The sequence below is a fragment of the Camelina sativa genome, chromosome 5 (assembly GCF_000633955.1).
Source record: "Camelina sativa cultivar DH55 chromosome 5, Cs, whole genome shotgun sequence".
NCBI classification, from domain to species: Eukaryota; Viridiplantae; Streptophyta; class Magnoliopsida; order Brassicales; family Brassicaceae; genus Camelina; species Camelina sativa.
Genome location: NC_025689.1, coordinates 9,711,187 through 9,730,630, shown reverse-complemented (window position 1 = coordinate 9,730,630; position 19,444 = coordinate 9,711,187). Strand labels below are relative to the sequence as shown.

Below are 19,444 nucleotides of genomic sequence, written 5' to 3'. Positions count from 1 at the left end.
ATTTCACTTGCACTCTCACCACCACTCACTCACCTCAAAACCACTTCATAAAACCATTAGTTGATTTCCAACCAAGCCCCCTATTGCTTAGCAATAGATACTATCCTATTTTTCATTGACAAACGTAATATATCTACCACTCATCTTTTTTCATCTGATTGATTTTATACAATTCCATCTTGATGATAAAATATCGAGTTCTAATCAAATCCATTGTTGTTGTATCTATCATATACATCAAATGATGATTTGGTTTCTTATGTATCTTGCTTTTGGGATCGTGTTTTGTTTATAGATTTATATTTTTTTTTTCCTTTTCGTTTGTAGAAAAAGAGTGAGACAAAGATGGAAGGACAGATCAAGCTAACAAGGGAACAATAAGCTTAAAGATTTGATTATTCTGAGTTAATTTACGCAGCCAAAACCTTTTAAAGGTATCGCTGGATTCTCTCGTTATCCTTTTCATTTATGTTTATGTTCTTAATCATAATCATATATGCATGTGTCGACCAATTAAATACAATAATTATAACAAAATAATGGGAAAAAATTAATAGATCACATAAGTTTGATTTTGTTGCTGGTAGGTTTCATATGATACCATGCCTTATTTGCCCCTTTACAAAATTTGATAGTATTTCTAAAGGAAAAAAGAAGAATTTTAGTGGTAGAACTTTATAAACATATACATACAGATCTAATAATTTTACCTTTTTAATTAAAATTAAATCAAATAATTTAATCGTATTCTTTGATCTTCTTGTGGTCATTTTATTGGCTTTAATTGGGAAAATGAATACAACAATTCCGTCCTTGTTCTATAATGTAGATCTGTATACATCGTCAAACTTCAAAGAATACGATTATAGTGTTGAACTAGTTTCGGAGATTTCATAGTGTTGATCTGTTGGTTAGGGCTTTTTTTAATTAATTCATTTGTTTGTGTTTATTATTTGTAATCTGCTGACTGTGATGTGTGATGCGTTATTTTTCTTTTGTCTTTTATCATTATTCTTTTTTGTCTTTGATTTCTACTGGTCGGTTTTTGTTTGTCTGTTACTCTTTTTAGTCTTTTATTTACAAGATCTGTAAAAAAAAAAAGTATTTTGACTTTGAGAGAGAGAGAGAGAGAGAGAGAGAGAGAGAGAGAGAGAGAGAGAGAGAGAGGTGTGACTGTGTCTAAATCCAAAAATAAAAATTTTAAAAAAAAACCCAATTTTGGAAAAAAATCCTTCTTGATTCTTATCATTTTCCAGGTCAAAGGAAAACTTTAAGAAACGTTTGACAAAAAAAAAAGAAGGAAAACATTAAGAAACCTTTTCCACAAGCCCTAATTTTTAGATCTAATGAGTTCTCATAATTTTATATCCCTCTACTATGTTTTTAATTTGTAGTAATTAATTAACTTATTTTCGTCTTTTCAACTCTTATTAGATCTTCCAGAAATCGAAAGAGCAAACATGTCCGAGCCAAACATGGTACCAGTGGATAACAATGGAGACAATGATAACAACGAGAACAATAACATGAACAACACTGATGTTGGACTTTACAACACTAATGGTGGAGCTGATGCTGGTGTTGAAGCTGATGCTGGTGTTGGAGCTGGTACTGAAGCTGAAGAAAGCGACAGTCGTGAAGAAGAAATGGGTAGCGATCAAGGTCCTTCTCGTAAGAGAAAAAAATACCATCGTCACAACCAATATCAGATTCAGGAGATGGAAGCGTAATTTAATTAATTTCTTCTCTTTTTATAACTCAACTTATATTATCTAACTCTAGAAATTATATATAATCATTTCACATCTTTTTCGTTTCTGTTGAATTAGTTTCTTCAAAGAGTGTCCTCACCCAGATGACAAACAAAGGAAGGATCTTGGCCGTCAATTGGGTTTAGCACCTGCTCAGATCAAATTCTGGTTCCAGAACAAACGCACTCAAAACAAGGTATATAGACATATTTAATGAATTTGTTACCATCTCACACATATTGTATTTAATGTATCTATAGACATGATTGATTGAGATTGTGATGATCGCTCATAACTATATGTTGAATTAGAATCCAGTTTTTAAGATTTTAGGTTTATCTGATTTAGTAAGGAATATATTATATCGTTTTGAAACGTGTGAAACACACATTACTAAACATTAGGTCAAGCAGGCAACACATGTACATATCTTACTTTAGTTAATGCATGTTTTCTTTCCACTTGAAAACCAAAAAAACTTCATTACTTTTGTTGTTTCATATCCTAAGATAATGACTTAGTAATTGGTTTATTATGTAGTTTAAAATATTATTAAGAACCTTTTTTTGTTTTTGTTTTGCAGAATCAGCAAGAACGTTGTGAGAACACAGAACTTCGGTCATTGAACACCATGCTTAAATCTGAAAACGAACGGTTCCGAGAAGCTGTTTACTTAGCCTTGTGCCCTAAGTGTGGAGGCAAAACTGCAATTGGCGAAATGTCCTTCGAAGAACATCATCTTCGGATCGTAAACGCCCGGCTAAAGGAGGAGGTACTAGTTGTGAACATACACACACACACACACACTGACCACTACAATTTACATATAGCCAAACACATACATTAGAGAAGTTATAATAAATGACGCATACATATTACATTTAGAAGTTATTTAAAAAGTTGTATTTCTTGTTTTTTGGGGTTCTATAGATCAATGAATTGACTGCTCTGGCGGTAAGGTTTAGCAGCAAATCGGTAGTAAGCAATCCGGTTATGTCTCCTCGGCCTTCTAATCGTCCTCCAACTTTCGAGTTCGAGGCGGGATCATCTAGTGGAACTGGAGGAAACCTCTCGAGGGAAATCACTGGACCGGCAGATGCTGATTCGCGGATGATCATGGGGTTGGCAATTGGAGCCATGGAGGAGCTAATGTTGATGGCTCAAGTGGATGAACCACTGTGGATGGGAGGATTTAATGGCACTAGCCTAGCTTTGAACTTGGATGAATACGCTAGGACGTTTCGGAAGGGTCTCGGGCCTAGACTGAGCGGGTTTAGAACCGAGGCTTCCAGGGAAACCGCGCTCGTGGCAATGAATCCTACTGGCGTTGTTGAGATGCTCATGCAAGCGGTAAATTGAATTAATATCATTATATCAGATTATATGACCCTAATTAATACTTTCATATTATAACTAAATATGATCCTATTTCATAGTATATAACATTATATTATAAGGTGTGTAATTAACGATCTATATATATATTGGCAGAATCTTTGGTCGACAATGTTTGTAGGAATGGTTGGTAGAGCCATAACTCATGAGAATCTTTTGACTGATACTGCTGGAAACTTCAATGGAGCTCTCCAAATCGTAATTTTTCTATACGTTACTTTTTATTTATTTATACATTTGATATAATCTATAAGGGAGTTATAAAACAAAACTGAAACCATATTTGATGTAACGTATATAACCAATGTTGTGCTTTATCCATAGATGAGTGCTGAGTACCAAGTGCTTTCGCCGCTAGTCTCAACCCGCGAAAGCTACTTTGTCCGCTACTGTAGACAGCAAGGAGAGAATTTGTGGGCGGTGGTGGATGTTTCCATCGACCATCTCTTTCCAAATATCCACATGAAATGTCGCCGCAGACCCTCTGGGTGCTTGATTCAAGAAACCCCTAATGGTTACTCTAAGGTAAACCTATTGTTGTCTCATGCATTATGGTTATTTAGTGTATGCATGGTTTCATATTTTAATTAATGATTGTTTTTGCTGGTTTGGAAAAAAAGGTAACGTGGGTTGAACATGTGGAAGTAGATGACAGAGAAGCAAATCAAAACATATTCAAGCACTTCATCAGTTCTGGTCAAGCTTTTGCTGCTAACCGCTGGGTTGCAACATTGGAACGCCAGTGCGAGAGGATTGCTAGCATCATGACTACAGATTTTCGATCCGTGGATTCGCCTGATCACCTTGGTAATTTTTTTTTTTTTTTACTACTCAAAGAAATGTGTTTATTTCTTTAATGTTTCTTTTTTACTAACCATTCTGAGAGTTTTGTGATATGGTGCAGTGCTAACGGACCATGGAAAGATGAGCATTCTGAAACTAGCTGAGCGGGTCTCAAGAAACTTCTTTGTTGGGCTGACCAGTTCGATGGGGACTACGTTTTCTGGTGCTGGAGGAGATGATATCAGAGTGATGACAATGAAGAACATAAATGATCCAGGAAGGCCTCCTGGTGTCGTTATTTCTGCAGCCACTTCGTTTTGGGTTCCTGCTCCTCCTAATATTGTCTTTGACTCTCTCAGAGATGTGGATCATCGAGACAGTGTATACTTATAATTTAGGACAAGACTTCTCTTTTTTTGTCTTTTTTTCTTTCTATGACTTCCTTATATAACATGTTTTGAAATATCTATCTGCAGTGGGATGTCCTCTGCGGCGGAGGGGTGGTTGTGCATAAGATATCAGAGATTGCAAATGGGAGAGACAGCAGGAACTGTGCAACTTTACTCAGGGTAAAGAGAGCTGAGTTGTGTGTTTTGAGAATGCATACTTTTGTTACTCTTTTGGTATGTGACCGATGTTTTGTTTTGGTTACAGAATGCAATTCCTTGCGAGAAGAATATGATGATAATTCAAGAGACCTCTACTGATCCAACAGCTTCATTTGTGGTCTATGCGCCTGTTGATACGGCATCAATAGAGGGTGTTCTCAGTGAAGGTCAAGATCCTGACTACGTGCCTCTCCTGCCATCTGGTATTGCTATTCTTCCGGATGGTATGGGTGATGAGCATGGAGGATCACTCCTGACCGTTTCCTTCCAGATGCTTGTTGAAGAAGTTCATATGGGTAAGCTGAGTATTACCTCTGTTGCAACCGCTGAGACCCTGATTCGTACAACCGTGATGAAGATCAAAGCTTTGTTTCCTTTTCAGATTGCAACACCCTCGCTCGGTAATTTTTTTGAATCTGTTTCATAAACAAACTTAATACTTATCGAATACTTGCTACTCAATTAAGGTGCTGATGACGTTTTTGTTTGGTATTTTTACAGGAAAGTAAGCTAAATGGAAGATTGAATCAAGGAAGAAAGAGGAGAAGTGTGTTTGTGTGGAAGATTGGTTTTGAGAGTTAATTGGAGAGCTTCAAAAGGGGAGGAGTCAAGAACGAACCCAAAGAGATTTGTTCTTTATGAGGTTCGGGATTTGACTTGCCCTGGAATATATACCCATTCAAGATGGGAAAATAAAAAAAACAACTTTGTTATTTCATTTGAGTCTTTTGTTTCTTCTTGTCATTGTTGGAACCTTCTGTTATTTCAGTTGAGTCATTATTGCAACCTTTCGTTATTTCAGTTGAGTCTTATGATTCCTTGTCTTTGTGGGAACCTTTTGTTATTTCAGCATTTGAGTTATTGAGTACTCCTTTTCTCTATGTGAGTTTCAAGTTTGCCTTTTTTTTATATTTTGTTGTTGATAATATTGGCTTTATATCACCCTTATATATATATATATATATATATATATATATATATATATTTTTCTTTTGTTGTATATTTCTGGACTTTNTTTGTTGTATATTTCTGGACTTTGATTTATCATAAGTTCACACCTTTTCTTCCCAAGACTCTATTAGTTTTGCAGGAGAGCTTAACGAGTTTTTGGCTGATGGCTATGGTTATCGATTGACCAAAAAAACCAACCAGACTAAACAAAATCTGAGCTGATGAAACCCAATCTTGGGTTGTGATTTGTCAAGACCCCAATATGTAGACTTTTTTTTTGGTGAGGTGACTTGTAAATACCTTCAATTTTAACTTCATTTCATCTCAAACAAGAACACACATGATATTGCTAAGAAAAAACAACAAGAATCCAGCCGAAAGGTTCAAAATTTTCTCAAAAGAAAAAAAAAGTTAAAAAGCAAAATCCACCTTAGCAGAAATTCTCAAGAGACAAAAAAAAGAGACATACACTTGCTGATCATCGGTTAACTTTAAGCACGCTTTCTCCTGGCCAAAACAATGGGTCTCTTGCCAACAGCTCCATTGTTTGATTGAGAAAGAAGACCGCGGAGAAGAGCAAGAACACCAACTCCCATGAATGGTACATAAATCATCAACAATTTCTCAGATGCCTTCCCTGAACCTATCATCTCTCCCAGTATAGCAGCCTAATGAAAATAAGTAAAAAATAGTTAAAAAATCAGATTCTAAATCACAAGGCATATATATTATATATATACCATAAGTAACATCCCCAAAGCAAAAAGATTCACATTGCAGAACAGTAAGACAAGTTCATAGTCTCATACTAATTCTAATAACCATGAATGAAACTGGTCAACCATAATTGAAATTAACAAAATGCATTTGTAATCAAAATGAAATCTTGAATCAAGCATATACAGATCCCACTACTCTGTTTTATAGACTATATAATACATTATCAAATCCAATAAGCAGATCTATTCATATTTCACCACATCAGGCTCAAGCTTTTCAGATCAATAATACAACTAATAGTTTCGGCAGATCCACAAAATCAAACACATTAAATGAAGTATATCTAATGCTGTACCATTGAAGCCACGACGGAAGCTCCGTACACCATAGATGTGGTACCGAACCACGATTTCCCAGCGAGAATTGCGTAGACGTTGAGGATCGAGAGCGGCCAAAGAAGCAAAAGCTCGTGCCATACGAGTCCGACGAGGAAATGTGGCTTCTCAATGGCAAGATAATCACCAAATTCGGCTACGTACCAGCGATTCAGATCGACGAGAAACGAAGGGAAGATATCTCCGGGGAGACTCATTTGGCCGTCGATGAGCGGCGCAACGACCGCCATCAGAGCAAAGTACAAGAAGAGAACAGCATCGCTCACCTTGCAAATTGCTCCCATTGTTTTTTTTGTTCTTTTTTTTTGCTTTGATCTATCGTTGACCGCGAAAACGAAGAAGACGAAGGAAGAAGAAGAACCGCCCTACTTAAAGTAATTGACGAAATCTATATTAAACCGAACCGGTTGAACCGTCTGCTATTATTCCGGTTCGATTCCGGTTCAATTTGTTTTAATTACATTATTATCGTCTGACTAAGAGAATTCATCAACACAACTCACAAAGTGACTTTCAAAAGGCTAAAAAGTGTCTTCTAGAAGTTAGAAACAACTATTCCTCTTCATCGTCTGAATCAGACACACCACAAGAAGTTAAAACTTAAAAAAAACAGAGAATAATAATAAAGTGCATATTGAATGTACTAATAGGAGCCCAAATCATCTGTTACAGAATATCTCAAGTTGGAAACATTTCCATAAGCTTCACGTCCTCTACATGGTCGACAAAGCTCTGAAGATTATTATGAATTATATCCATTCCTTGCATTACAACTTTTCTGACAGTTTGGCTCTCCAAATTGTAGTAGAAAACACGTAAAGGGGCGGGTGAATATTTGGTTGACAACACAATTTCATTAGTACCGGTCACTCCAACAAAGACTAACTTAGCCTTCCTAACTACATTCTTCCACAAAGGTGGCAATACGAACCTATGCTTTAACCATTCGTGTTTCTCTGCGTCTATTAAAACCCACAACTGAAGACATTTAGTATGTCCAGTAACTGGCCTCAACTCAATATCTGACACATCAAGTGCACCTAATTTGCCCTTGTAGTTAACCAGGGTTGATCCAACCATACCATTGTCAAGGTTAATATCTGTAAACTTTTCAGACCTAACATCAAAGCAAATTACCTTAAAAACCCCATCAACCGAAGCCGGATAATACAAACCACCATTGATGCATATTCCAGTTTCAAAATCTTTATATAGAAGCTGAGGGGGAATACTAGAGTCGATCATTCTCCATGACAGTTTTCCATACCCTAATGTTAGAACTTGATGCTCCCCACATATCCTCCTTAGGTTGCCATATTTTGGATTTGGACAGGTCATGGCCAATACCTTGAATTGTTTACCAACTGGATCATATCCCAAGTAGCTTATCACATTAACTCTCTCCGTCTTCACTTTGGGTAAAGGTAAAAACTGACCGGTGCTAGGGTCACATATCACCGGCACCGTTTCCGTCTTTTCATTTATGATCGGCTTATTTATAAGACAGACCAAACCATGGACAAGACCACTGTACATTTCACAAATACCATCCAAGGGAAATTGAATAAGACGAGTGACGACTACAGTAGACGAGTTCACATCCGGATTATGAAGCTGAGGCGAGGAGAAAAAGGTCAACACACCTCTGTTTTTGCCGGCGACCAATAGCTGTGGACGAGCCAAAGATCTGGTGAAGAACATGTTGGATACAATCCAAGTCCCACATCTGAAGTTTGAAGGGACTATCATTAATATATAAAGGGTTAGGGTCAATCTACTAATTGTCAATTGGTTTTTAGTTAGAAGCCCAAGATAAGCCCAAATTTAACATGGTATCAGAGCCCAAGGTTAAAAATCCTGATGGATTTAGAAAAGTGGATAAGGACATGTCTCTTGTCAACCCGAGTAATGGGGGCCCAAGAAGGGGTTTATTATCGGTCCAAGAGGGATTGGTTCGAGATGGAGTTGTCATCTCGAGGAGGCGTGGTCCTTGGATTGAAGGGGAGATTGTTGGATACAAGCCAAGTCCCACATCTGAAGTTTGAAGGGACTATCATTAATATATAAAGGGTTAGGGTCAATCTACTAATTGCCAATTGGTTTTTAGTTAGAAGCCCAAGATAAGCCCAAATTTAACAGAACAACTCAGTGAAATCTGCACAGCCAAGTGTGGAGGCCCATAGCTTCGACACGCAACGACATATCACTACAGATTTCGCCGTCAACCTCGAGAATATCTCGTAAACGAGATCAATTGGGATCGGTAATACGTTTCCTCCTGAAGTTTTCGGCCGCGTACGGTGTTAAGAAATTATTACATCATCCTCAGAGACGTGCTGCCGCCGTGTTTTCATGGCGGAGAAGACAACTGTTTCAAACCCTAGCTTCAACTGCAGTTTTGATTTTAAGAGGTCGCGAAAGGAAGGAAGGGAAGGGTTGCAACTGCCAAAAAAAAACTCGTTTTAGTTTAAACTGAACCGTTAAACCGGCTGTCAGTATTCCAGATCACTATTTAATTTTAAGTCACGACAGATAGTGGACGAACCAACCAGTCAGAGTAATGAGTTGGAAAACCTGTTTTCGTAAGCAAAACGTATTGTTCTCAGGTTTGATTTAAGAATTTAAAGATTGATTTAAACAACATTTTTTCTTATTGCTTAAGAAAAATATCTCAAAAACTTAAGCACTCAGGTTATCTCTTTCTCAAATCATAAGTTATATCACAATCTGACATCTCCTTATATATAAAACGTTAATTCTAATCATATTGGAAAACACTTATGTTTAGATAGCTCATAAAAATCTCTGATCCTTATCTCTAACCATAACTCTGTTTAGATTAGGATTACTTTATTCTCAAGTAAACTCATGTTTAAGCCAATATTCTCTTTTCTAAGAGCATGTGCATCAGCATACCCACACACCGTCCCACATAATAAAGGATTTAATTTTAAATAGAAATGAATTTCATAAGCAAGAAACGTATCTACACAGGGGACGTATTTTCGTCCGTCCCTCAAGACACGTGGCGGGGTGTTATTGGTTGCTGTCGTTTGGGCGAGGGTGAACCCAAAAAATCGTGGTCGCGAGACTTTTATTTTATTTCCGTCTTTCTTTCTTCACTCTCTCTCTCTCTCTCGAAGGCGATTTTATCCCAATGGTCGATCTCTTTGAAATTTGGCTGAAGCAAAGGCAAATCGGCCGTCAATTTCCTCACGCCGGTTGCAATAGAAATAGGTTTGTGTTCCAACTTCGTTTCCTTCGTTTCCTTGGATGATTTTGTTTTTTTGATGTATTATCTTCTTTCGGTTTAAGGCAATTGTTTATGTGATTCGATAGATTTTTCTCTGAGTTTTGATTCGAGTGTTGACTATATGTATGTATATGTTCTCTCTGAATTTAATTTTAATTTAGGGTTTCGTAATTTGTTCTGGATTTCGATTTAGAGTTTCGCTTTAGGGATTCGATTTCGTTTTTAGGGGTTTCGATTTAGGGTTTCGATTTAGGGTTTCATATTAGTTTCTCTTTGATTTTAGATTATGATTTAATAACTATCTTAAAATTGGTTCTAATTCTACGAAATTTATTTGGGGATGCAGATTTCAAAGGATAAAGTTTGTTGCTTTGGTCGTATTTCGAATGGGATAGCAAGCGTTAGTCAATCCCTACATGGTAAGTGAAGCCTTTTCTTATGAATGAAAACGAGTTTTAACATTGCTCTTATTTGTTGTGAAACTTGATTGTTTTATGTTAAACCGAGTTTAACATTGCACTTGTTTGTTGTTTATGAGTTTCCTCAACCTCACCTAAAGAAAGCCTCACATAAAGAAAAATCACGGAACAAGTAGCAACAATCAGGCAGTCAAAGGTAAATAATCGATTCCATTAGCATCAAAAATGTCAATTTCTTGTTGTTTGTTGTATACTTGGGGTATGGAGTGGTATCATTTTTTTGATTTGGTAGACTAGTTCATTTGATTTGTATCTTTAGATTCGTCAAGTGTAGTTGATGATTGATGAGAGCTAATTAGTATACGGAAATCATATGAACTAGTCAGTTAATTAATCATACGAAAATCATATAAATTTGCATTTGCATTAATTTATGTAACTAAAGCTACTTTTATAAGCTGACAGTATATCTAATGTAACATTTGTGTAACTAAAGCTACTTATATAAACTGACAGTATATCTAATTTATGTAACTAAAGCTACTTATATAAACTGACAGTATAACTAAAGCTACTCTCAGCCTTCATATGTAACTAAAGCTGAGAGTATAACTAAGTTTGTATAACTAAGTTTCAAAAATGTAAAACTCTTAACAAAACTCTATTCTTTCTAAAAAACAGAGTTGAAGATTTTTTAAGACAAACAGTCATAGACTTCAAGTAGTTGGTGTACTTGATATTTGTTGTCATAAATTGTGATTAGACTTAGGTAGTTGAAGCTTTGGTCATTATGAATGGTAATTTATTACTTGATACTTTTTCACCCTTTAAACACCAAACCAGCCTTCAATCTTTCTCCATCATCTTCTCTCTCTCGTTTTTGGTTCTTGGTTCTTTGGTTCTTCTTTTAAACACGAAACCATACTTCCCTCTTATCCTAATCATCTCAATCTCTTCTTCCTATGAGTTCTTACAATAGTTATTTAGATCTTCTCAACAGTCAAGGAGAGTCACTTAACCAAGATAACTCTTCTTACGAAATACCTCAATGGAGCTCTCAACAATCCCCGGATGTACCTCTTTCTCAAGAGGCACCTGTCAAGAAGGATAGGAAGAAGTGGAATCCGGCTGACGATGAAATTTTGATCAGTGTGTGGTTGAATACTTCGAAGGACCCCATTATTGCTAATCAACAAAAGGGAGGAAGCTTTTGGCAAAGGGTTCAAAAGTACTATACAGCGTCTCCTCATGCGATAGCCAACGGTGAACAAGGGCTGAACATAAACTGTAAACAGAGGTGGTTCAAGATCAATGAGCACACTAACAAGTTCTGTGGGGCTTATGCAGCTGCGGAGAGACTAAACAGTAGTTGACACTCTGAGAACGATGTGCTGAAGGTGGCTCACGATATATACTTCTCTGACTATAAGACGAAGTTTACAATGGAGCATTGCTGGTGTTTGTTAAGGTTTGAGCAGAAATTCCTTAACCAAAACATGATTAACACACCATCACCTTCTGTCAGAACAAAGAGGAAACCAGTAGGTGCAGCTTCACAATCCGAGGCAACCCCCACTGAAGAAGACTCTGAGATAAGGCCTCAAGGTGTCAAGGCTGCGAAGGCTGACAGGAAGAAAGCTCAGGGAAAGGCTCTTGCTGAGTACAAGAGCATGTGGGAAGTCAAGAAGGTGGATATGGCTGAAAAGGAGAAGCTACAGAAGCTTGGCATACTAGACACACTTCTTGCCAAACCAGAGCCACTTAGTGCAGCTGATCAACTTATAAAGGATAAGATAGTTGCACAGTATTTTGCAGATTGATGTATTGACCTAAAACCGCAACTTTGTATTTCTGTTTCAATATTAAATTATGTGTTCTCTTTGTTATCTATAAATTTATGTGATGTCTTTGTTATCTATAAATTATGTGTTTGAATTTCTTGTTTATTTCAACTGATGAGCAATAACTGTTCTTGAATAATGTTAACTGTTCTTGTTTATTTCAACTGATGAGCTATAACTGTTCTTGAATAATGTTAACTGTTATTGTTTATTTCAACTGATGAGCTATAATATGTCTGTTCTTGGTTATTTCCAGGTTAAGTATCTGATGGGACAAGACTACAGCTACTCACAGTCTGATTCATCAGATGAGTATGATAGATATTCGCAGGACACTGAGGAGAGGGAAGTGGAAGCTTTGATTCGGATGGATGAGGCTGAGAGTAACTTACTCAACACTCAGGCGACTCTATACCCTCCCCAACCTGAGGTTGAATTCGGATTCCCTAAGGTATGTTACTGTGGTGGTCAGCCTATTTTGTCCTCAAGCGAGAACAAAAGGTAAGTGGTTTAACATTGCCATATTATTAAGTGATTTCAAATGTATTAACCTGAGGTTGAATTGATTTGCGATGTTGTATATGTTAATGCAGGTTCTTCACATGTGGGAATGTTGATGATGGCGATATGCATATTCACAAGTGGTGGGATGCAGCAGTCATGGAGGAGATAAGTGAGATGAACAGACAATGTGAACTGCTGATGGAGAAGGTAGATAGCATCACATTCGCTTCTGACTATGACTCACACATCCGTAATGAAACTGAGCAGAAAATAGCCCAGTTAGAGAAGATAGTGTTTGAGCAAGGGAAGAGCAGAAATAAGTTTAGAAATTGTTTTGAAATGATGGTTTTGGTAATTTTTATTGTCATTGCTTTACTGGTAATTGTGGTTATGAAATGATGGTTCTGAACTTGTATGCCTATGAACTTGTAAGCTTGTATGCCTATGATTACCCGTGACAATTATCTGAACTTGTATGCCTATGAACTTGTAAACTTTTGTAAACATTGTCACGGGTTATGTGTATTGTTTCACATTGTCACGACATATGAGTATTGTTTCACATTGTCACGGGTTATGTGTACTCAAACAATGTCAGGCGTTTTGTATTCATTCATCAATACTCACAAGCAAAATAGTCAATTGTTTCGATGTGTCACAAGCAAAATTAAACAATCACGGGTAACACATATCTTCTCATCTCATTTACTCTATATATACTTCCTTTGTCGATGATGCAAAACCATATCTTCTCATCTCAATTACTCTTTTTCTATACTTCATTTCACCTCAATATCAAAATAAGATCTCAATCTTTTTTCTTGAAAAAATGTCATCTTCATCAAACCATTACCACTACCAAAGAGATGCTGTTGATGATTTTGATGCTTATTTTGATGATTATTTTGATAATTTTCTCGAAAATTCTAATATCATTCAAGAACCAGTTGAGCGAAAGAAACAGATCTTTATCCAGAGAAACCGGGAAGAAGGCCACAATAACCTTTGGAATGATTATTTCAGTGATACTCCAAGATACCCGGAGTATTTATTCCGGCGCCGGTTTCGGATGCACAGGCCATTGTTCATGCGTATTGTGCAACGCCTCGCTACCGAAGTCGAGTATTTCCAGCAATCCCAGGATGCAACCGGACGGGCTAGTCTATCACCAATACAAAAATGTACTGCAGCTATTCGTCAATTGACATATGGTACTGCATCCGACACAGTTGACGAGTATGTACAAATTGGTGCTTCAACAGCTCGGAAATGTTTGCACGAGTTTACCGCCGGAATAATCAACTTGTTTGGCGATGAATACCTAAGACGTCCCAGACCAGACGACCGAGAAAGACTACTCTATGAAAATGAAAAACGTGGATTTCCCGGGATGGTTGGGAGCATTGACTGCATGCATTGGGGGTGGAAGAATTGTCCAACAGCTTGAAAAGGGATGTATTCACGATCAACCGGAAACCAACAATCGTGTTGGAGGCGGTAGCTTCGTATGACCTCTGGATATGGCATGCTTTTTTTGGAGCTCCAGGTACTATGAACGATCTTAATATTCTGGATCGATTAAATGTTTTTGATGACGTTCTTAACGGTCAAGCTCCGGAGGTCAACTTCTTTGTCAACGGAAGGGAGTACAATTTGGCGTACTTTCTCACGGATGGTATTTATCCAAAATGGGCCACTTTTATACAATCTATCCGGCTTCCACAAGGTATGAAAAATTCTCTCTTCTCTAAAAAAACAAGAAGTTGTGCGGAAAGATGTTGAGCGTGCCTTCGGAGTCTTGCAAGCTAGATTCGCCATTGTTAAAAACCCATCTCCTTTATGGGATAAATACAAAATAGTAAATGTTATGAGAGCATGCATAATACTCCATAATATGATTGTCGAGGACGAACGAGATACATACAGTTTCCGAAACATTGTTTCGGAATTTCAGCACGGAGAAAATGTGGATCAAACATATACCGTCGGTGCCGCCAGTTTGGGTTCAAATATGAGCAGTAAGATTACTTGTCGAACAAATATGCGGGATAAACAAGTCCATGACCAGTTAAAAAGAGATTGGATTGAGCATATTTGGACTAATTTTGGACATCTTCAAGATAATGAAGATTAATTAAAAAAACTCTATGTAACTAATAAAATGTTAGTTTTTAATTGTGATGTTTGTATGGTTAATGTTTTTTATTTTCAATGTTTTAATTGTATGTTTTGTTTTTTTTTTCAAGTTTCTGTAACTTTGTAATTTTCTTATCTTTTTTAATGTCATTGTTATATGTTTTATTTTAATTAAAATTTTAATATGTTTTTACTTATTAATTTAAATAATTACTTTTTAAAATTAAAAATATTATTATTTTTTCTGGGGGACCAACTGTGAGGGACACCAATGCTCATACCAAACTTAAGAAACTCTCAAAATAAGATTTAAATATTTGAGGGACCAAAATTTTGTCCCAACCAATGCCCATGCTCTAAGCTTGAAGTCTCTTACTCCAACTAGATCTCTCCTTGAACTTGATCTCTTATTTTCTTTTGCTGTATGAATTTTTTTATATATTAGTTATTTTAAATATAATGATATTTTTAAATTTAGTTAAAATAAATATTAGTGTATTTAAAGTTGTTATATAATTTTGTGAATTTTCGACAGGTTTGAAGCTCTTATGAGATATATGTCACACTCTCTAGTTGACAATTTTGTAGGAGAAACTCGACTAATAATAAGATAAGATTGGCGAAATCAAAATTAAACCGAACCGGTTGAACCGTCAGCCATTATTCTGGTTTGATTCAGTGGTAATTGGTAACTTTTATTTTATTTGCACTATGTAATCCGCGGTCTCGTAAACATTTTTTGTCGGACTAAGAATTCATGAACACACACAAAGGACTTTAAAAAGAGCTAAAACGTGCCTTAGAAGTTAGACCACAGAATATAGTTCAAAACTTAAAAAAAAAAAACAGAGAATAAATAAGCCACCCATTATAGCATAATGAATGTACTAAGAAGCCCATAATCTATTACGATACTCGAGGTAGAAACATTTTCATAAGCTTCACATCCTCTACATGGTCTACAAAGGTGTGAACGTTTGTCACACATGTGTCCATTCCTTGCATAACAACTTTTCTGACAGTTTGTCTCTCGAAATTGTAGTAGAAAACACAGAAAGGGCCGGATGGATCATCCGACGACAAGACAATTTCGTTTGTACCGGTCAAAATAACAAAGTCTAAACTAGCATTCCCAACTACATTCTTCCACAAAGGGGGCAAGACGTAGGTATACTTCAACCATTCGTGTTTCTCTGCGTCTACTAAAACCCACAACTGAAGACATTCAGTATCTCCACTAACTGTCCCAAAGGACCCGAAATCTGAGGCTGTAAGTGCACCTAATTTACCCTTGTAGTTAACCAAAGTTGGCTCATGCCAAGGCACCATATCCTTATCAAGGTTAATAAGGGTAAACTTTTCAGAGCTAACATCAAAGCAGATAATTACCTTAGAAAACCCAAGGACCCAAGCTTGATAATACAAAACACCATTGATGCATATTCTATTTTCATTATATAGAATCCCATGGGGGACAGCACTACAGTTGATCATTCTCCATGACAGTTTTCCAGGCCCTAAAGTTAGAACTTGATGCTCCCCACACATCCCCTTTTGGTTGCCAAAAATTGGCAAGGACATGGACAATACCTTGAATTGTTTACCAACTGGATCATATCCCAAGTAGCTTATCACATTAACTCTATTTGTCCTCACTTTGGGTAATGTTAAGGATTGACCGGTGCTAGGGTTACATATCACCGGCACCGTTTCCTTCCTTCCCTTTGGGATCTGCTTATAGTAAATAAGACAGACCAATCCATGAACAGAACCACCGCTCATTTCATAAAAACCATCGAAGGGGAAATGCATAAGACGAGTGGCGACTGCATGAGACGAGTTCGCATCCGGATTTTGAAGCTGAGGCGAGGAGAAGAATACATCAAAGTTTTCGCGGACGAACAATAGCTGCGGACAAGCCGAAGATCTTTTCAAGAACAACTCCTTGAAATCTGGACAACCAAGTGTGTTAGCCCATAGCTTTGATACGCAGCGACATATCGCTACAGATGTCGCCGACAATCACGAGAATATCTCGAAAACGAGATCTATTGGTATCGGTAATGCGTTTTCTTCACCATTAATTGAGGTCGTCTTCGGTCGCGTATTTCGTCGACAAACGGTTACATCATCCTCGGAGACGTGCTGCCGCCGTGTTTTCATGGCGGAGAAGACGCTGCTTTTAAACCCTAGATTCAATGTTATTTTGATTTGAAAAGGACGGGATGTCTGAGTAAGCTTTATGTCAAAGTTACTAGTTAACAAGATCGTAACACATGTCAAATATATTGATTAGATGTTGACACGTGTCAAAAATTAGGATAGCTAATTATATTTTCAAGATTTTACATGCTTATATTTTTGAAAAATTATTTCTCTAAATCAAAAAGTAAAACTAACAAAATCAGTATATTTTTCCATTTTATGCTAATTATATTATACTTGTGTTCTCAATAAAATTTGACATATGTAAGCAAAAACTTAATTTATTAAACATGTATATTAATAAAAAAAATAATGAATAACAAAGTTAAAAAGAATAACATAAATTATTTAACATAATTTTAGTCGGATATAAATTATATTTATCGTTGTAATATAAATTTTTATTGTAAGTAAGTACATAAAACCTTGAAAGAAAATGAACTTAAAAAGAAAAAAAATTCAATACATGATGTGTATTAGTATAGTTTTACATGTTTTATTTTAAAGATCCTAATGCATGTAGTAATACGAGACACCTGAAAAAATATATAGAAAAAATGAGTTTGTAGGAATGAATTTTTGGTTAATTGATGAAAATTGACAAAAGTATTACTTATGAAATTATGACATATAGAAGCATAATTTTAGGATATTTTTGGATTTCCAAAAATTTGGTGGATGTTAACTGATTTTTTTATTGTTAAATTTAAAATACTAACTAATATACATATTATCTCATATGATGCTCATATTATTATTTTTGTTAAATTTTTAACTCTAATCCATGAAGAAGTGAATTATGGCTTTACGATGAAATAGATAGTTAAATGTGATTACTAAATTGAATGTCTAACAATGAAATTTATTTTAGATTTTAAAATTTTCAAATATTAATATGTATAATTTTAAACAAATTCATTTAAGAATATTAGTCATTTCTTATGTTTGATTTTATAATTTCAACACATGTATTTTTGTAACGCATATGTTAAAACATAAGATAATTCGAAATAAATTATAATTTATAGAAATGAATCTTCAGTTATTTGATGAGAATGTTTCTATATTTATATATATATATATATATATATATATATATATATATATTTTAGAATTTCACTCATTTAAAATTGATTATGACATGAGATAAAATTAGTACTTACGAGATAGAAACATAACAAATATATCTTAAATAATGATGATTCAATTTGTTTGTGAATTATATTTTGTTAATTTTTATTGGTATTTTCAATTCTTACTAAGATATAGATTTGATATGATGTATTAATTGTGTTTGATATAAAATATTTAGTCTATGCATTAAGATGAAATGTGTAATTAAACTTAAAATATGGTTTATTATGATGATATAGATATTTAAATGGTATTCCTTGTGCTATAAGAGTTTTTGGGTAAAAGCACAAAGATTAATAAACAATAAATATTATGTCATTTATAAAACTTCAAATAGTTCAAATAGTCATAAATTGTTATATTAATAAAAATTCTACATAGAATATTATAAAATAGAGCAAAAGAGCCTTAAAACTCTTATATAATGAACTGAGAGAATAACATGAGAGGTTCATATTCAATATTAAAATGTTACTACTTAATTATTCCCAATAATTTATCTAATATTACCCGCGTAATAACGCGGGCTGATAAGTATATACTCCCTCTGTTTCATAATATAGTATGTTTAGAGGATAATTTTTGTTTTATAATATAGGATGTTTCCTTTTTATGTAACTTTTAGATTAATTTTATATTTTATATTATGCAGTTTTGAGTATGATTGGTTAAACTTTTTAAAAGTAACTTTTTCTTAATATATGTGTTTCTACTAAAACATCCTATATTTTGAAACGGAGGGAGTATATACGAACGGTTGCAAACTGTAAAAAAAAAAATTCCGGCTAACTAATAATTGGTGAAATCTTAATTAAACCGAACCGGCATAACTGGCTGCTATTATTCCGGTTCGATTCAGTGGTAAATTAGAACTTAGCTTTTAGGCTTATTTTAGCAAAAGCAATTTTAATAGTCTTCAAGATGGATCATGTCCATAAGTAAGTGCCACTGTGACCGGTATGTCATTCGGTAACAGTTTAAAGATTGTGGCTTACTCAATGAAGACTGAAGAGAGAGAGAGTACCTTATAAGGCTAAAACATAACTCAGAACAACCATCCCTACTGATCAGACCACTAGTACAAACTGTAAACAAAGGGAATGATATAGTATCCAGAAGAAAAGTATTAGCAGAGCACCAACAACTGCTCCGATCTCAGCTCCGATCTCAACACCAACCTCCTCCGGTAAGAACACAGCTCAATTGTCTCAGATCCAATCTCAGATTCACAAGAGTAAAACAGTGGATAAAGAAGTCAAAAAGATACCGACTGAAGTAACTGAGACAGTAATGGGCTGCACATCAACAAGGCCCATCAATAGTCCAACGTTGCAAAAGCCTAAGTCAAA

General features: G+C 35.5%; 5 protein-coding genes across 5 annotated transcripts; 2 read left to right on the top strand and 3 right to left on the bottom strand.

The window, feature by feature from the left end:
- LOC104786350 (homeobox-leucine zipper protein HDG3-like) lies at positions 1 to 5,310 on the top strand. The gene is made up of 13 exons (XM_010511726.2): positions 1 to 124; positions 328 to 434; positions 1,435 to 1,726; positions 1,830 to 1,947; positions 2,335 to 2,523; positions 2,682 to 3,101; positions 3,243 to 3,344; positions 3,471 to 3,671; positions 3,767 to 3,953; positions 4,051 to 4,310; positions 4,406 to 4,498; positions 4,584 to 4,938; positions 5,039 to 5,310. The coding sequence occupies exons 3-13, from the start codon at positions 1,461 to 1,463 to the stop codon at positions 5,044 to 5,046; spliced, it is 2,199 nt and encodes a 732-aa protein (XP_010510028.1). The 5' UTR covers positions 1 to 124; positions 328 to 434; positions 1,435 to 1,460; the 3' UTR covers positions 5,047 to 5,310.
- On the bottom strand, positions 5,786 to 6,925 carry LOC104786349 (transmembrane protein 97-like). Its single transcript, XM_010511725.1, has 2 exons — positions 6,564 to 6,925; positions 5,786 to 6,156 (listed from the first exon to the last, which is right to left on the bottom strand). The coding sequence occupies exons 1-2, from the start codon at positions 6,885 to 6,887 to the stop codon at positions 5,980 to 5,982; spliced, it is 501 nt and encodes a 166-aa protein (XP_010510027.1). The 5' UTR covers positions 6,888 to 6,925; the 3' UTR covers positions 5,786 to 5,979.
- On the bottom strand, positions 7,282 to 8,304 carry LOC104789080 (F-box protein DOR-like). The gene has a single exon (XM_010514829.1). The coding sequence runs from the start codon at positions 8,302 to 8,304 to the stop codon at positions 7,282 to 7,284; it is 1,023 nt and encodes a 340-aa protein (XP_010513131.1).
- On the top strand, positions 11,238 to 11,648 carry LOC104789079 (glutathione S-transferase T3-like). The gene has a single exon (XM_010514828.1). The coding sequence runs from the start codon at positions 11,238 to 11,240 to the stop codon at positions 11,646 to 11,648; it is 411 nt and encodes a 136-aa protein (XP_010513130.1).
- Positions 15,663 to 16,538, bottom strand: LOC104789078 (F-box protein DOR-like). Its single transcript, XM_019245256.1, has one exon. It carries the CDS (start codon positions 16,536 to 16,538, stop codon positions 15,663 to 15,665), a length of 876 nt encoding a protein of 291 aa, XP_019100801.1.

What these genes read in the sequence shown, in the direction of transcription:
- LOC104786350 (XM_010511726.2), top strand. Translation starts at nt 1,461, where the DNA reads ATGTCCGAGCCAAACATGGTACCAGTGGATAACAATGGAGACAATGAT. An exon ending in ACGCCCGGCTAAAGGAGGAG is followed by an intron (nt 2,524 to 2,681) that starts GTACTAGTTGTG and finishes GGGGTTCTATAG; the next exon opens with ATCAATGAATTGACTGCTCT. An exon ending in GGATTCGCCTGATCACCTTG is followed by an intron (nt 3,954 to 4,050) that starts GTAATTTTTTTT and finishes GATATGGTGCAG; the next exon opens with TGCTAACGGACCATGGAAAG.
- LOC104786349 (XM_010511725.1), bottom strand. Translation starts at nt 6,887, where the DNA reads ATGGGAGCAATTTGCAAGGTGAGCGATGCTGTTCTCTTCTTGTACTTT. An exon ending in CTTCCGTCGTGGCTTCAATG is followed by an intron (nt 6,157 to 6,563) that starts GTACAGCATTAG and finishes TATTTTCATTAG; the next exon opens with GCTGCTATACTGGGAGAGAT.
- LOC104789080 (XM_010514829.1), bottom strand. Translation starts at nt 8,304, where the DNA reads ATGTTCTTCACCAGATCTTTGGCTCGTCCACAGCTATTGGTCGCCGGC.
- LOC104789079 (XM_010514828.1), top strand. Translation starts at nt 11,238, where the DNA reads ATGAGTTCTTACAATAGTTATTTAGATCTTCTCAACAGTCAAGGAGAG.
- LOC104789078 (XM_019245256.1), bottom strand. Translation starts at nt 16,538, where the DNA reads ATGAGCGGTGGTTCTGTTCATGGATTGGTCTGTCTTATTTACTATAAG.